Source organism: Colletes gigas, unplaced genomic scaffold, assembly GCF_013123115.1.
Source record: "Colletes gigas isolate AHSC1104 unplaced genomic scaffold, ASM1312311v1 Colletes_gigas_Sc00004, whole genome shotgun sequence".
In the NCBI taxonomy this organism is placed as follows: Eukaryota; Metazoa; Arthropoda; class Insecta; order Hymenoptera; family Colletidae; genus Colletes; species Colletes gigas.
The window spans coordinates 6330615-6349682 of record NW_025106633.1 but is presented as its reverse complement, the minus strand read 5'-3'; the positions used below and the strand labels follow the sequence as shown (position 1 = coordinate 6349682).

At 33.2% G+C, this 19068-nt stretch overlaps 1 protein-coding gene across 1 annotated transcript in view; it reads right to left on the bottom strand.

Annotated features, from left to right (window-relative positions):
• Nucleotides 1–508: 508 nt before the first annotated feature.
• The window catches only part of LOC122405426, a 99804-nt gene continuing 81244 nt past the window's right edge, over nt 509–19068 (bottom strand). Inside the window, exons 14-24 of the mRNA XM_043410148.1 lie at nt 8506–9236; nt 6401–6465; nt 6049–6280; nt 5797–5966; nt 5517–5720; nt 5239–5368; nt 4865–5134; nt 4616–4792; nt 4072–4259; nt 3811–3990; nt 509–3670 (exon numbers count right to left, since the gene is read on the bottom strand). Coding sequence (XP_043266083.1) covers nt 3844–3990; nt 4072–4259; nt 4616–4792; nt 4865–5134; nt 5239–5368; nt 5517–5720; nt 5797–5966; nt 6049–6280; nt 6401–6465; nt 8506–9236 — 2314 coding nt within the window. The 3' untranslated portion in view covers nt 509–3670; nt 3811–3843. The remainder of the gene's footprint in view (nt 3671–3810; nt 3991–4071; nt 4260–4615; nt 4793–4864; nt 5135–5238; nt 5369–5516; nt 5721–5796; nt 5967–6048; nt 6281–6400; nt 6466–8505; nt 9237–19068) is intronic.

Below are 19068 nucleotides of genomic sequence, written 5' to 3'. Positions count from 1 at the left end.
ATTTATCGAGTGCTGAAGTTAATAAATCAGGAATGTAGGATATAATTGCAAAGAAAGGAACAAATATACTATCTTAGAGCAATTATCCATAAAAGCATAATTCGGATTTTATTAAAGCATTTAAGGACAGCGTTTTTTTTTTTTTAAATAATAAACTTTAAACAATAAAATATTTCCTCGTATAAAATCAACAGATTTACTATTTCTAGTCTTATTACCGATGAAAAAACAAAATTTTTTTTAGGAAATACATTTAAACACATACTATGTGAAAACTAATTTTTATACTTAGCATTTGAATTTGTACAAACAGCGCAAATCATTTAGCTAATTACACCAGTATTAATATAAGATGCAACTTAAGAAAAAATGTTTGCTTACAAGAATACAACGCTTTTTTTCAATTTTTACATTTTCTGTAAAAAAATACATTGTTATCGATCATAGCATTAATATTAATATACAAACAAAATAAGTGTCATAAGTAACTTACAATAAGTAGATGAGGTTTCACCGTGATTTGGTTGCTTAAATGATACAGTTTTTAAGTAATAGAGAAAATACGTAATACATATTTGCAACGAACTTTCAAGTTCGTTAGAATAATGTCCATACAATGGCGTAGCTAGAAATTATATCACCCGGGGCGGTCTTTGGATATGTCCCTCCCACCCCCAAGAACACAATAAACATAAAGCATTCTTGAACAAAAAGATAGAACAACTAATAAGGAGAATGACAAAATTAAGATACCATGGTTATTTTCAAAGTAAGAAAATTAACTGCAATTTTTATAATGTCATTTTCCTTGCTTTTCGGCTAGTGAAACCTTTAACGACACATTCGAAATCTATTTCGCCTGTCAATTGTTATATTATAGATAGTATGGCAAAATTTCTCAATCACAATGTGCTCATAGTAGATCTTTGACAATTCTTTATAAGTTTTAGTTTAGAAAAATTCCTCTCGCGTCTAGCAATACTAATATCAAGTACTTCTTCTCACCAAGGAAATTTTCCTTATCAATGTAATTGTGAAACAAGGTCATCACATTCTGGTGACCTATGCCACTCAGCAGACCTAATCCATGCTACTTAGCGAAGGCCATCACATCCCGCTGATCTATACTAAATAGAAACCTTAGTCGCTACGAAGTAGGCCCATCATGTTTCGCCGATCTACACTTTGACCCCATCTAAAACCAGATGTATATAAACCCATGTTCCGAAATAAAGACAGATACAGTTTGGCATCCAATATACAAGTTTCGTTATTCTACGCAAATCCTGTAACCACGGTTAGGATTAAAATAATAGAGTATCCAAGAGTCAAAACATTAGTCCCGAACTATTTATACTACAGTTATCATTGCAAGACCTTAACTTAGTTCTTTGCATTTAGTTAATTATCACTAATCACGGAAGGTGATTTTGATCGTGATCTAGTTGAAAAAAAGTTCAATAATAAAAATATTTTTCGGGTCGGACCGCCCCTTCATCCCCTCTAGCTACGCTACTGTGTCCATGATAAATGCAACGGTTTAAAATTATTGTATACAACATTGAGGATAGAAATCTTATTTGAAGCTTGATTTTAGAAAATTCAAAATACTTTTTCAATTCACTTTTTCCCATAGCTATGTATACAATTTTTGTTAATTTACGTAAGTACGGCTAAAAATATTGAGATTTACAGCTATAAATATTTGGATTTTACGTCTCAATCGTATGTTACGGTACGACATGTAATTACTGATTAGAAAATAAATGTAATTTAAAGAAAACGAATCTGGCAATTACAGTGACAATATGAGAATACCTTAAAATTTCAATATATCCAATCATTGTGAATGGTGTATTATCTTTGTACCATCTTTATTTATCTATATTGATATTCGACAAAATCGTTTTGTGCACAAGCATATTTGGAATTAGGTAAAACTAGAACATACTATAGCACTGTCAGTAAACATCTTACTTTATAATTGTTTTCGTTCGCACCGATTGCTAAAATAAAATCTTGTATATGCATCCTTCTTGTAGTATCATAATTAAACATTTTGTGCAAATACATAAAGAATAATTATTATAAAATAACTTGAGATAAACGAGCACCGAAGTTTTGAAAACATTATTGTAAACTCGATAAAATGCAATTGCGTTTGTTTGTTTTTTTTATTTCATATTTTACGGCTTAACTAACGCATACCTACTTCAACTCAAAATGATCTTAAAACATACAGAGCTTTATGTTAATTTCAATAATACAATAATACATTATGGTATTATATGTGTCTGCGATTCAATCAAAAGGTATTTATTTGAAGCCTTGTTTGATTATTGTACTAAGATAAAGAGAATGCAGTTATTATATAAAATATATCACAATTATACTTGGACACTAATAGTCTAGGAACACATATATGTCGTGTGAATGCCAGGCAATTAACAACTAACACGTTCAATCCGGTGCATGATTTTATATATTAATTATTAAGCGGCGTAACCCAATATTGGGCATCAAATTTCGGGTGAAAAATTCAGGTCGATTTCCAAGGCATCACTGTACTTTTATTACTTTCATGATATTTCTATTAGTCCTCGTTAAATTTGCTAATGAGGTAAGTAAAATCTACACCCGGAAATGGGCAACATTGGAGTCAATGTTTTAAAATGTTTTTAATAAATTATAGTTATCATTTTCATGATTACGATTATTTTGTTAATCCTTTCACATTCTGACAGAAATATGAAATAACATCATTCATTTGTGTGTTCTTTTATGTGTTACCTGACATGGTAGACAACGTTTTAACAAGTCTGACCTACCCGTGAGTCATGTCACTCCATTACATACATATATCCTGATCTACACGTTACTCATGCCGGTGTGAACGTGTTAAAAAATAAATACAGATTTTGATTTACGTTATCTCCTAATATAAGATTTAAAATGTTTGAAAGATATTTCCTGGTCTGGAACAACATACAAAAATGGTGTTTGTAAACTTTTTTGGACGGTAATAATTTAAAAACAGATTTTTAACGCCTAAAACTTTCCGGAACTACAGAGAAATAAAATGAATATTCGTTCACTATCCAGACCAGAAAACCTTTTAGAGAATTAGTTACGTGTAATTGAAAAAGCGTGTAATTTAATCAAAGCGATGTCGATCAACTAGTAGTTGCATAGTGTTTTAGTTTTTGTTCGTATTGAATTGATACTAAAACGAATATTTGTATAACGATCTGTTTGGTAATACAAGCACCAAATTTTACAACCAAACGAAACTTAGGACAACTGCATGGCATTTTCACAAATTCATGTGATCTTAGTATGCAAATTATTAAAAACTATTTAGTAAAAATTAATTATATTTACCTATCTTCGTAATGTTTTGTTCCGTGAATTGTAAAATATTGCTTTTTTATATTATTTTAAAAGAACTCAATATGTCACGAATGGTTTCTAACAAGTATACCTCAAATATTGTCGTTGTATTTGAATTATCTAAAATTCTTCGAGTTGCCTATTTCATTCGTTCTTGTGCACAGAGTGTAACATTCTTAATGTTATAAATGTTGCAAAACATTTAGCATTTATTCCTCTGTAGTACCTTCTTAAGTTTTTTGTAACAACAAGTGCATTGCTGTCAACAAGTAATCTTATGCTAGACACATGAAGAAGGAAAAATAAATTGTTTGTATTATAGTAAAAGTAAATGTTGTTTCGGTAAGAATGTACAAATAAAGTTTTATTGACTCGGGCATCGACCCACAAATAGGTCATTAGGAAGTATTGCAAGCTTACCATTGTTTAAAAAAGTTGTCAGTCTTTTTAAATTTAATCACTGAACATATTCTTAAGATCGTGTTCAAAGAACGCTATAATTAACATTATACCAAGGCCACACGATAGCCCTAATGCTTGTAAAATACATTGCCATTGAGAACTGCGTTCCACAGAGTGACTCGTGGATAATTCTGGAATCTGAATAAAATATATTTGCTGATCAGTTTATACTTACAGGAAATTAAATCGGTAAAAAGTTATGAACCGTGTACCACTTACCATGTCCACTAATGCTATATATATAAACATTCCTGCAGCAGCCGCGAACATCCAACTACTTACAGCTGGAGTGCTACCCAGTAACACACCAAATATCATACCAAATAAGCAGAGCACGGAAGATAACAGATTATAAAAGACAGCCTGTTTAGCACTCATGCCAGCTTTTAACAAGACCGCGAAATCACCTATTTAATTAAACACATGTACATCAATACTTTGAATAATATTTAATATTTACTATTTAATCCTAGAACACTGTACTTCATTTTTAGGTACATCACTTTGGGATCCAACGGAGCTTATCGTTAGTTGTACCCTCTCCAATATTTAAATTCAAATTTATAGATTCTATTCTACTAAGTTTTAAACAAAATGGTATACTGAATAAGTTTAAAAAATGTTTGAGTTTTTAATGTTTATATCTTCCGTATTCCAAAGAAATTAATAACTTGTTAGAGAAGCATAGAAACTGCTAGTTCACTAAACCCGAAAGTATGGCATTCTAGAATTTGTATATATTTATATACTTAGTATAATGTACCTATTTCATGAGGTAATTCGTGGCAAAATACTGCTATTGCTGTAGAAAAACCACCTGCAATGTTTGCCGAGAAAGCAGCACCTATAGCCATACCATCTGTAAAATTATGCAAACCATCGCCCATTATTACCATCCAAGCAACACTCGACATAGATTCTGGCGCAGAATGGACATGACCTAAAGAAATTCAAGCATTATATCCCATAATCATTGAAAATAATAAAATCATCGTATATCACTCGATTATACCATGTGAATGAGTATGGCCGTGGTGTTTTGTTTCATGCTCGCGTATAATAACAGTGTAACTTTCTGATTTGTTTAGCGGTACGTCAGCACCATCTGTATTTTTCTTAGTATTTACAATTGTATCTTCTAATCTCCAATCCTCGTGTGATTTTTTCTCCACGTCATTCGTCATAATTTTCGAAACCGAATTACAGTTTGACGTCAAAGGTTTCTCCTCTTCGATGACAGGGGGTCTTTCATGATTATTATGTTGACGATTATGATGATTATCTGAATTGAAAATATAATCATTAATTTTCACAATGTTTAAAATGCAAAATAAAAAATATCAAACGCTTTACTAAAATTCTGAACAAGTTGAAACAGTATTCTACCTTGAGCATCCGTATTAATTTCATCGTAACAATACGGATATGACGAATATTTGTGTTTACAAAGTTTCTCCCCGACAACATTACTGTTCGGCCCGTCTGTCTCTCTCATTACTCTAACACGCGAAGGAAGCTGAAATTATAACAGTTTAATCTCTATTTAAAAACATGTTTGAACTGTATATACACGCGTTATAAATAATAATTTCTAGTTGTGGTTTTGGTGTAAAATAGTTAAACTAAATTTCTCCTCTCAATTGTTATTTAAATGTTATGTTTACCTTATTACGACGTTGTCGACGTTTTCTCCACTCTGCTAACAATGTCAGAGCTTTTTCCGTAAAAAAAAATAATACAAGACCTATCATTGCAACTACTCCTTTCCACATATTCATATTGTGTTGTTCCTTATGATTTATTATGGCATGATCATTGCCATTATCATCGTGAACATGTTCATGATCGTGATCATGCGTCGTCATTGCCTGCAACAGGAATATAATACTGAGCTAACCAACGCCGGTTATTGCGAACTATTAAATCCTTAATATAAAATCTTACATGTGGTAACAAATGAATAAGTGCATCACCGCATAGAGTTCCTACAGCAAGAGCAACTAGAAACTGCAGTAATTGATGATAATAAACTTTACCCATGCAAGGTATAACGGCTACACCAAGTAAACCACAGAGACTGATTATTAGAATACTAATTGTAGAATAGGCCCACACTAAACAACACAATAACATATTTAGCATTGCGCCACGATCAAAACGCTAGAACTTTATTTCTGCCATTTTACAATTCTATACCTTGAACCATATTACGTGTTACATCATCTCCAAAGTATTTATTAACTGTTACTGGTTTATAATTCTCTGGCACAAGAATGCATCCATTTCTTTCTGAACTCGATTCACCTGCTAATTGGTAAACAAGAGCTGGACACACACGTTCAAAAAGCCAACTTGGTAATGTCGAATTATTATTAGTGTAAGGCATATCTCTTGTAACAGTACTTAACAATTCTCTACTATTTAAGCACTGAAATAGCGGGACAGTCATTTATGAAATATATTTAATGATTTAAAAGAAAACAGATCTATTCGATTTTTCTAAATCTAAATAGTAAAATGTAATTTGTATTATTAGAATTTATCTTACCCGTTCCTTTTTAGTTTCATTTTCATATTCCGATAGGCCATTATTTTGTATATTTTTTGATTTATCTATAACAATAGAATTTATGTACATATATAAATGCATGTAGAATATACAATTTCAAGTAATTATAGCGAATAAAAAGCATCATAACATTTTTAACGAACAGAGACATAAAATGCATTGTCTGCAGACTATTTATAGAAATTGTGTTCACCGCAGCAATTTAATATGTCTCCTAGACTTTTGATATGTCTTTATAGAGGAAAAAACATAGCAGGGTACCTATCAACAACAATGTATTAATACTATTAACTATTTATCTACGTGTAAAATAAAATACTTTTTAACGAAAGAAAACTCTGTTAACATATTACTAAGAATGTATCATTTGATACCTTTTGATATAGTTTCAATGCTTGCAAAAACTGTATATGTAGCATGCTGTTATACGTAGCAGATAAATTCCAACTATCTGCATGGAGGATAATGTTACGTAAGATATAATTATTTCAGTGCTGCAGTCTCTTTGCAATCAACAAGGACAGTATCAAATTTTGTTTATTCTTTCTTATATCCAATTATTTCTTTGTAAAGGTACTGTGAACATATTTTAATAGAGATCCGAATAGCAGTTCAATGAAATCAATAAGTAACTTAATGGATCAATTAAACAGAAGTCTGAACCTTCAATTCAAGTTAAATTATTATTATCAAGATGATTCCCAGATTGAATCAAATTAAAAATGTTATTAGACTGTTACACATATTAAAACAGATGTAGATTTATATTTATTATGATTGACAGTTGTTAATTGGTAATTAGAAATGGTATGCCCGTATCAGATATACAATTGATCTTGAAATACATATGTATTATCGTGCAGATATACAAGATAGAACATTTTAAATAGGTCATCTAGATAACTTATTTATATTTGAAGATGGAAAAAAATGTTCGAGACAAAAGTTATTTGGTTTACGAAGGACATAGTTTAACGACGTTTCTGCAATTTCTGATCAATGCTTTAAACACATTTTTAAGTCATCCATTTATTTTTAAGCGAAATGATGTACTTCCTAATTAACTTTTTAATAGAAACTTGAAATTGTTTCTAATATACAAAATACATAAACAAAATCAAGATGTCAGTAACTATGAAACTTGTAATTTTATTACAAACAGTGCATTATTATTTCTGTATTACTATTTCCAATATTAATTCATACATTTTTTTAAATAAATATGAGAAGTATATTCAATAATAATAATTTTAAGGAAATATAGTAAAGTGCACTTGTTCTGTTTAAAAATGAAACTCTTATTGCATGAAGATTCTAAAAATATTACCAAATTTCTATTTATTAGAAGTATGTATGATTAAATTTGAATCAATGAAGATATCAATTACAGAGATAAGATTGTCATAACATGATTGTGATTTACCGTATTAGCAATTGATCTTAATCTGGATAGTGATTAATTCTAATCTCAGGAATGTATGTTTTAATAATAAAAAGTACGATTACTCTTTGTTCTAAGATTAACCAGTTAACTGTTTCTGACCAGTATACTCGTCATGAAAAAAGTGCAAAAGTTCAAATCATCAAAAAATGTTTCCAATGTAAAAAAAGATTCATGCATAAGTAGAGTCATTTATTTCAAGATGGAAGTAAATTCTTTTAAGCACTTTCTTGTTATTTTGTTCTACAATATGTTAAAACAGATGTTGCACTCTAAATATGAAAATTAAATATATTTTGCTTTTGTGTGATAGTTAGAAATTACAAACCTATTACAATAATGATTAGTTTCTTTTTTAAATAAATTTCGTTGCTATTTTGCAATTTTTTTGGTCATCTGATAGTGTGTCATCATAAATGACCCACTAACTAAAAATAGCCAACTACAAATTCTTAAATGTGAACTAGGTATATGAAAATGCAAATTCAGAAATTGTTACATCTGCCCATTGAAACAAAATATGTTTTTTTTTATCTGGCCTATACTAACTTTGGTAAATTTTGAACTATAGGACATTGTATTTATTTTAGACGTCATTGTTAGAAGGTGAATGAGTAAAATAAATGTAAATGTAAAAACTTACCTAATGGATTTTCGTGTTGACTAGTAACAATACTATGATCATCTATTCTAGATATATCTGTTAATAATCTCAGCAATCCCAGCTTCCTTAGTAGCTTCTCGAAACCTTCCACCGTTACACTTTTACCATCGCCATAAGTTTCGAAAATTTTTGTTATGAAGTACTTCTCATCTATTATATCAACATTTCTTTTTCTCCTAACACCATTGATAAGATTTTGATCTTTAACAGATCTTATAAAATTCAATTCTGTGTTGCGACTTATTTCATTTTGGCCTAGTCTCTCTATTATTTCTAAATCTTTCAAAGATGTAGAATTTTCCTCTATTACCGGAATACGATCATCTTGAACATTTTTATTACCTTTCGTATTATAAGTTTTTCTTTTAATATGGGGCTTGTTTATAGCAACTGGTACCAACAAGGTAGACGTTTTATTAGTATTATCAATGTCTAATACATTAGAAAATTTAACAGCACCATTTTTATGAGCACCTAGATTATTTAAATTTGGTTTTCTCATATCCTTCTGCTGTGTTTCTTTCAATTTTATTAGTAACCGAAATGGCTGTAATTGTTTATTAGGATTTCGTAAGTTTTCGGAGTTCACAGAAATACGAGTCGCCTGCCCTGTTGTTGAAAATTCGGTGTGCGCCGAGCAAGGAGTATGCGTAGCACATAAAACACATACCACACAAACTGTGACAAAATGATGCGACATATTGAGTTCTCTGTAAAATAAAATAAAAAATTCCCATTTAATACAATGACACATGATTTTTGTTATATGTCGACGAATTATACATATATCATTTAACAAAATCTACATTACATATTACAATAGACGGTTGATTGTTTGAAAGCCATTATATCAAATGACTGGTAGAATATTATGCTAAAAAGGAAATACTTATCTAGCTAACAATTTTAGTGATAATGAATCCAACGATAGCGGACAATGTCATTGAGTTATTTAAAGAGGAAATTACCGATTGAATGCATAAATTTAATGAAATACGACTCCATTTCAGCGAATAAGTTGTAAATTGCACTTTTGTAGAAACATTATATGTTTTACATTATGCACGAATGATAGATAAGCTTTATGACATGCACCTTTAAAGTCCAATAGTATATTATCATTTTTGAAACATTGTTTTCAATGTTAGTTTATTCATTTCTAAAAATAATTACGAGAAACATATTTCATAACAATAATCTTAAAGAAGTATAAAAAAGTACTGTTGCCGTATTATAATATAAAACTTTTGTTACAAGAAGATACTAAAAATATCACCGAGTTCCTATTTATAAAAAATATGTACGATTAAATTTGGATCAACAGAGATATCAGTTACAGATAAAATAATATCTGAAAGATATCAGTTACAGAGAAATCGGCTACAGATGAAAAAGTTACAGGTAATATTGTAAAAATATTACAGATAAAATGACACGATTGTGAACTACTATATTAGCAATTGATCTAAATTTAAATAGTGATTAATTCTGCTCTCAGGAATATGAATGTTTTTGCAATAGAAAATATAACAGAAAGTAAAATTACTCTTTGCACTGAATTTGTTAGCAAATTTCTGTCAGAAAATTATTCCAATTGTAAAATTAATGTAAATATATCAAATCGTGTAAAATAAAATTCATAAACTTGATAATTACCATATTTGTAAAGCCCTACTATGTATTAACATTTTTTATTTAAGTCGACATTAATATCATGTTATAGATTAATGACGTTTAACTCGATGTTAAAGAAAGAAATTTACAACTAAAAACGTACATAAAAATATGTCCGTATCTTGGAAACTTATTTCATTTATTGCCATACCATATATCCTTGTTTAAAAAGTAGATACATATATTCATTTTATCGTGATTTAAGTACTACCATATATGTAAGTGTAAAGCAGAAGGTATCGCGGGTAAACAACGAATATGTTCACCGAGTATGGTGATTAAAGTCAACGGTACAGACATAATTAATTGCAGTTTGTGAATGGCCGTATAATTCGATAAACAACGAAAAAAACATCTATTCCGCGAAAGCGAATGGAACGTAAACGATTTAAAATGTGTGCTCGGTGTATCATAACCGGAATAGTAAATGTGTTCGATTTCGCGTACGCACCATGAAAAACTGTATTTTTAGCTGTCAAAAAGAGAAAGAGATCCATGGTTGTCGCCCTCCTTTACCCTGCCCCGCTAATACGCGCCCCGTAACAGAATATAGAATTTAGGTTAGAAAGGCAGCCTCTTACTTTAAAATAAAAAAAACGATATGTCAAGATTTGGCTCCGGACCCGGTCGGTTTTTCTCAGCATGCGAAATTCGATAGCGGTCTGCCGGATGATAGAAATATATACGTACTGTCATGTAATTACCTTTATTCGATCAGTGAAACGAAATTCCCGCTAGGAAGTGGCATATGCTAATTGATCGGGACGCGCTCACCAGCTTGCGGAAAGCTCGCGAAGTCCAACGAAAACGTAAGAGGAAGAACCCTTGGACAGCCGTCACTGTCCCCTTTCTTCTCTCCTCAACCGACCACTAAACCAACTAGCCGCGTGTGTGCAACAAGTATACTATGAACATAGTCGACCATTAAAACAGAACGACAAACTCTTAAATAGGATTCGTTCGATTTGTGTTACGCAATCCCCGAAGCCATCGAAGGCGAAGGGAAGGGGCAGCTTAATTGTCATGTTTTAATGATTGAAAATATCAGGTTGGTGCTTGTGATACGTCGTTCTTTGAAGTTCAATTTCGTGCACAATAAACCGAACAAATTAAACGTCGCGTATCGATACGAACTATTCTCGTGAAATTAACCGTATTACGTGGAAATTTATGTAGTATTTAAGATCGTTCGAGATTTACTTGAAAGAACTTGCGAAAATCGATCGACATTCGGTGCACTCTACCGGACGATTTCGGAAGCTCACATTTCTGAGGTTACATATTTCGTTGCGTTGTGTTGTTAGCACTGCTACGTTCTGCGCGATGGACTAAATTAATTTTCGCCGACTAAGCAAAAGATTATCAACGCCGGCTATAAAAACGCGATCAACTGTTACTGTTACGATATCGCGTAAATTTAGGTTTAGTACATATGGCGCTGCGAAGGGAAATAATGGGAACTCGATTAATGACCATTAAATGCGCGATCATGTAACTCCATTAAAATTCGGAGCGAATTGAAACGAACCAGCGTCTTGTAATGTACATCGCTGTTGTATAAGATTAAACGTGGGCGAATCAGCGTTCTTTAGAAATACTTAATTATTGCATAGTCAACAAAAGCAATAACATTCAATCGCGTACGAATTAATCGACAGGAATAACGTATAGTAACGATAAGTTAATAAATATTTTGAAAATGTTTACATTTGCGGTGACAGAGTAAGTTCCTAGCCTGTTTTCTGTATAGTTTATGAACGCTCTATGTTCATGATCTAGTTACCATAGGTTGGCGACACGAGTGTTGCGCCATTTGTACGGGTAATAATATATACTACTCTTCTGCCTAGTGACTAATATGTGTATTGCGTCACGATAGTGAGTTGAAAGAGTATTGTTACGAATATTTAGTAATTTCCTTATATCACCTACACATTTATGGAATGGCTATGCATACAAGATTGGGTGAAATTTTATTATTTTATTGTTAAATTTTATTATTACCTGTTTACCAAATACAATATTTAAATGTCTAATTGATAATGTTATTAGACCTGAAGATCAAAATATGACAGAAGTACAGCCTTTTATCAGAAACAATTTCATCACTGCTCCCAAACTAACAAATAAGTCATCTATTAATTATTCCGTTATAAAATGATTAATACGAGACAATTGAAAAAATCCATTTGGAAATGCTTAACTACAGACGATAACGAAGAACTTGCAAATGCACGAGCGTCGAATGAAAATGTACAGCAAAATGTTTGTGATAAAACGGATGACAAGAGATAGTGGAGTTTATAAAGAACTACCAAATGTATTAACAGAAGCTAATAGTAAGGAATTAAGCCATCCAATTGCCTTTCTGTCTTTATTACATTTAACAAATGAAAAGACATTGAAAATAATTTCTTTACCTGATGTGTCTGAGCTTACTATAGAACAAGATTGAATATAAACGTTTGTACACGTTTTGTACGAGTGTGTTGTATTAATAAAAATACAAAACACTTGTGGTCCATTCATATAAAAGATATTAGTTGCCTATAAAACGTAAATATATTCTTCTTATGGTTAGAAATCTCTATTATATTTTTGGCAAAATCTAATATTACTTTAATATATTTATATTTTTTATATACTTCTTTATTTACCAATATTACTCTGTGACTATACTCTGTACTTTTCACTTCCCGTCAACCGTAATACACATTAACTTGAGACTACATGTACGTTAGTCTAATTAATAAATACTGTCTAATTATTCATGAAAACACCGGTGACCCATGCTTGACACTGCAACACGTATTACTAGTCCCTACGTTTCTTTGAGTAAATACACGGTTTCAAAACACATCGAGCATAATACACATTATCTTTAGACTTATTGAGATTATTATTATAATAACCACAGTAGTGTCTATAGAAGCGACTGCATTTTTGCCCACTTAAATGTCCGTTTAGTTTGTCCGTGATGCTCCTTGTGCATAAGTTGAAGAAAGTATGCCCCATCGGTGGTACATGATTTGTACCAAGTTTATCTTGGAATAGTTTGTCATTTTCAACGCTAGATGGCGCTCATTTTCCGACCTTGTGGCCAACGTCCGTAGCTTTGGCGCTGCACACGATGCCGTTGTTCTTCTTTAAAACAGTCGAGTCAATCATCAAAAACAATTGAGTACTGCCTTCCGTTATTAGCTCTCGACCCGCGCACACGTGTTTTGTAGACAAAGTTCGCTATTACTGTTAATTGTTGATTGTTACTGTTAATTATTGTTGAAAATAAATATTGTGAAAACCACATAAAAGAGCTATAAGGTCGAAAAATAAGCGCCATCTAGCGTTGAAAATAACGAACTATTCCTCGCAAACTTGGGCGTTTTGCTGTAAATGACTGTGCAAATCATGTACCACCGATGGGGCACACCTTCTTCATCTTCTTCACCACAGAAGGAGCATCACGGTGAAACTAAACGATTCACGATGTTTCATTGTGCGGGAGAAGAGAAAAGGTACTTAATAAAATTAAATAGTTTTCTTCGAAACGTCGAAAGAAAAAGAAAAGGGAACGTTTACGTTGCACAGAAGTAAAGGCATTCATTTATTTCATTTCTCCCAAATATTTAGATACACTCACACAAATATATACAGACAACACTGAGCACATTTACAATGTTCCTTCCGATCATTGGTCAATGTAATCAATTAGACATCCACAAGCGAATGTTACAATTGTCTTCGATTAAAATACTTTTAGTCGATCACGAATATCGAGGGGGGCGTAAAAGTCTGCCGTTTGTTTCGCGGTGAGCGTTAAATAAATTATACCTAAACTAATTTATCCAAATAAATTACTTAGGTTACGTAAAAAATATAATCACTTAGGGTATTGATCTATCGTTTAGCCGCGACAAACGACGATAATACTGATCCATCATCAGACGACCCACGGATCCAAAAGAAAAAAACCGTCCAACCGAAATAAATTACCACCGAGCATAAATACGACGAAATTTTTTTATCTACGAATAAATATTCGATATTCCGAATTCTTTTTTTATCTACAGAATGTCTTGGATTACGCAAGTGTAATTATACTTTATTCTGGCGTGCACTCGGATCGCTCACGGCGTCTTTGATCGATCGATGATCCAGAATATTTAATAATAATAATTAATATCAACCTGTATAAATATCATCGTCGGGTAATCGGCTCGTGTACGCGTTTCTCTTAACAGTTAATACAATAAATTACATCTTACATGTAGTTAACGATCACTCGACTCTGACTTCGGCTCAAAAAAATAATCTCTGACGAACGTTGCAATTTGCCGATCCGTCTTACGATAAATCATGCGTAAAGTCGTTAGTTTATGTGCGTTCGGGGGGGGAAAAAATATTTCGTTTATACGAGCACCCGGCCCATCGGGTATTCAGCGATTATGTACAAATATCACGAACGTAGAAAACGATAACGAAAACGCGTAAAAAAAATAGAAGGTCTTGGCGGCGACCGAGCGTGATTATATGCGATCGCAAAAATGCAGAATACGTCATTTGTTTGTTTCACTTGGTCGTCGGTTTCGTCCTAATTCTATCTCGTCGATCATCGGAATAGATCTCCGCCTAATCCGTTCCTGCGATATACTCTCAACGAACAGCGACTGGAATGTACGTTTGTTATCGATTCGAACTGACTTTTAAATATTTTTATACATCGATGGAAGCCCCTGTTGCTTCCTCACCATTTAATCGGGCGATCATTGAACGAATTCTATTATTCTGATTAATCAGTCAATTGTCTTTAATTGTTTAAGGGTTCCCTCTGTAACGTATCGTTCGATCTCACGAAGACATTACACCTCTATGCTACTACATTTCAGCTTAAAAGTTAAGTCCTTTCTTATTCGTGAGAGATCCATTAGTTTCTAGGAATCCTACGGTACTCAAACCCAAATAACACCTTTGTAAAGAATCTCTGAACAACGCTGATCGATTATGTTTTGTAATTATTAGAAAAACAGCCAGAGAAACTGTTTTGCAATCGGTGTTCCGTTCACGCTAACGCTGATCACAGATAACGAAACTCCTCCGACTGTAAAAATCATTTAATTTCGTAGATCCATCACTGAAGTTTATATATTTCTTTCTAATTGGTCATATTTCTTTCGTTGATGTTACGAGTATAATTGAAGAGATGTTTTTTTGTAACTTCGTATTTGGCAGCAATCTCAGTGGGTTGTGACAATTGTATACAGGGTGTTCGGTCATTCCTGGGGATTCTAGAGGCCAAAATAAGACGAAAATCAAGAATATCAATATTTGATGGAGACTTTATTAAAAAGTTATTGACATTTAAAGTTCCGCTCGTATTGAATTTTTTTCTCGAAAATGCGCGGGATTTCGTGGGTATGTCTGTTCACCAAAAATGATTGTAATTGACCCCCGCAACCGAAAATAATTTTTCCAAAACGATTTGAAATTTTTTTTTTATCGAAAAATTTAGACATGTTCTCGAATTTTTTTCTTGAAAATGCGTAGGATTTCGGAGATATGTCTATCAATAAAAAATGATTGTAATTGGCCCCTGCAACTAAATATATTTTTTTTATAACGATTTGAAAATTTTTAATTTCGTCGAATAATTTCACATCTAATCGAATTTTTTTCTCGAAAATGAGCGGGATTTCGGAGGTATGTCTATTCACCAAAATTGATTGTAATTGACCCCCGCAACCGAAAATAATTTTTCCAAAACGATTTGAAATTTTTTTTTTTATCGAAAAATTTAGGCATCTTCTCGAATTTTTTTCTTGAAAATGCGTAGGATTTCGGGGATATGTCCATCAATAAAAAATGATTGAAATGAACCCCTGCAACTAAATATATTTTTTTTATAACGATTTGAAAATTTTTAATTTCGCCGAAAAATTTCCCATCTACTCGAATTTTTTTCTCGAAACTGGGTAGGATTTCGAAGGTATGTCTATCAATCAAAAATGATTGTAATTAACCCCTGCAACTAAATATATTTTTTTTATAACGATCTGAAAATATTGAATTTCGTCGAAAAATTTCCCATCTACTCGAATTTTTTTCTCGAAACTGGGTAGGAATTCGAGGGTATTTGTAATGATAAAAAATGATTGTAATTGAGCCCTGCATCTAAAAATAATTTTTCCAGAACGATTTGAAATTTTTTAATTTAATCAACAAATTGATATTTTTGATTTTTGTCTTATTTTGGTTTCTAGAACCCCGCATTAAAATTTTTTCCCAGAGGTGGCCGAGAACACCCTGTATAACGTCACCTTCTAGCTCGTAACGCTAAATCCTCGTATTTTAAACACGAAAATTGTGGTTCGTTTTGTACTCAGTAGTATGATCAGCAGACTCGATAATACTATCATCTATTTTCTTCACCGACAAGGGATGCTACTACTATTTCTAAATTTAAATGTAACCGCATCCTTTAACATTACATTATTCGTGAGCCTATTCCTACACAGTTTTGTAAATGTTCTGTATTTATGTCGAATTTATATATCATCCTAGACCCCCCTTCTAACTTTCATCAGTTATTCAGACGAGTTTTAAGCTCTCTCTCACTGTTTATACTACTGATACAAACTCCATGAACGGTACTGATACTTTTATTTTTATTCACAAATACCCTTTCGAGCTCTACGAAACTCTGTTCCTGATATTTGCAGTATGCCCCACAATTCGTGTGTAATTCACAGTTCGGGAGCAATTACACCTCGCGGGATGTTCGATCGAAGATTTAGCCTCCGATCAAGATATTAAATTTCGTTAACTAAAATGAGCAAGCAGATTTCACGTTCGAACGATATCGATCCTAAACGAAGTAACAGCTCGTTGTCCAGTTAATTCTGCCGTTTCAGAACTTCGCCTATCCGACTTGAAGCAAATTCTAGGATTCAAATCCGTCGCGTATGTCCAGATAGAAATCGTTTTCGCAGAGTAAATTTGTCACGCTCTCAAACGTTCAAAACAGACGCTTCTTATTCCCATCGTTAGTTAACCCACTTACAAAAAAAAAAACCGTCTCGTTAGGCACGGCTAGTTCTGCGACCCAAACCCGTCGATTATCGTAGAATTAGCTCAGACGTGTGTAATCCTCGATTAAAACATTGCGTCTATCATACAGATCGACGTTCCTTAAATTTACCACAATACATTCGAACACGCGAGAAGACCGATTCATCTTCCAAAATACATCACAGCGACTCTCCTTAGCTTCCAGGATTCTCACCTTAAATCTATTGCCCGTTCAACAGAAAAGAAGTGCGGCTAAACAACACCCTTTCTTCAGGGTCGTTTCAGCAGAACTCCCCAATCAGATACGACACAATGTATACGAGTCGTCGTTTACGTATATAAATAGCAATATTTCCCCTTCCTTTCGAAGACTTTGATATTTGCAACTTAGAATAGAAGCTCTGTTAGTGGTTTCTCAACCGTTAGTTGCGTTTGTTCGAGTTTTTATCCACTGTGTTACGGGAAGGTATCGTCCTTCCACAAGAAAAAGGTCTACGCGTCGCCTTATTCCCATCATAGAGGCTACACAGTAGTCATGCTACATAGTACTATCCAGAGATGACTTGTTGGCTAGGCAACAACAACCTAAACGGGGCAAGGGCAAGGAGAGGAGGTCTACGCGCCGCTTTATTCCCACCATAGAGGCTACATAGTACTATCCAGAGATGACTTGTTGGCTTGGTACCAACAATCTAAACGGGGCTAGGGCAAGCAGAGATGGTCATCGCCTTATTCCCGCCATAGAGGCTCTGACGTTACGCTACATAGTAATAGGGTCTCCACAACCACAAGAGATACACTTTTGTTCTATTCAGGGCTACTATTTTGAGCGTACGGTTGCGCCAATGCCTCTCAGTCTTCTCCTATCCTACTCAGTCCCCATACGTTTCGTTCGCGTTCTTTGTCACGCGATGGAATTGCAGTTGTGAGCGACTCAGCCAATAATGACAATGCGTGTGAGAGCAGGTGTTGCTATTAAGCTATGGCCAATCGGTGTGCCTAGCCATCAAGTCATCGCTGTATAGTACAGCGTGTTTCCATCCCCACTTTTGCTGATCTTCGTCATCCTTTTCGACCATTACCTGTGAGTCAGTAGACAGCAACAGGAGTGGGGATGCAAACACGCTGTGCCTTCTTCTCGTGTAAGAATGGTAATCAGAGTTTTAAAACAGTCATCGTCGTTCTTAATTAACTCAATTTTTGTTTTCTGTTTTACCAGGATTTCGCCAGAATCGCGGCACAAAATGTCCAAGACGAAGTCTGCCAGGCTCGCGTAGGTACATATCAGCTTTCATCCAATAATGTAAGCAAATTACATTGGTCAAACTGTGTGAAACACTGTATTATTGCCGTGTCGATATGTGCTTAAGATAACAAAGCACAATCGCACTCAGGAAGGTAAAGATCAAATAAAACGGAATCACTGGACTCTCTGGGACTCCGCCTCTGCTATAGAGGGTTGCTAGCATGATTTTAGTGTAATCATAGTCTTCAATGGTTGATCGAATCACGTGTTGCCTAACTCCGTCTCTAACACAATTCGAACGCTTACATTTATAACATTCGACTAAGGAAATATATATTTTAAAGCATTTGATATAATATAGTACATGTAACAAAGAGGATGTCTCTGATCTTCCTGGGAAAGTATTCTTTTCTTTGGCAATACAAAGATTATTGGATAAAAGGGTACCTTCCAAAGAAATACGGAGAGGTCGTTGAAATATTCAAGTACCCTGATAACAATGGTGATACACTGGAGATCTCCTTAGTTTCTAATTCATCAGCTGATTAATTAAAAGT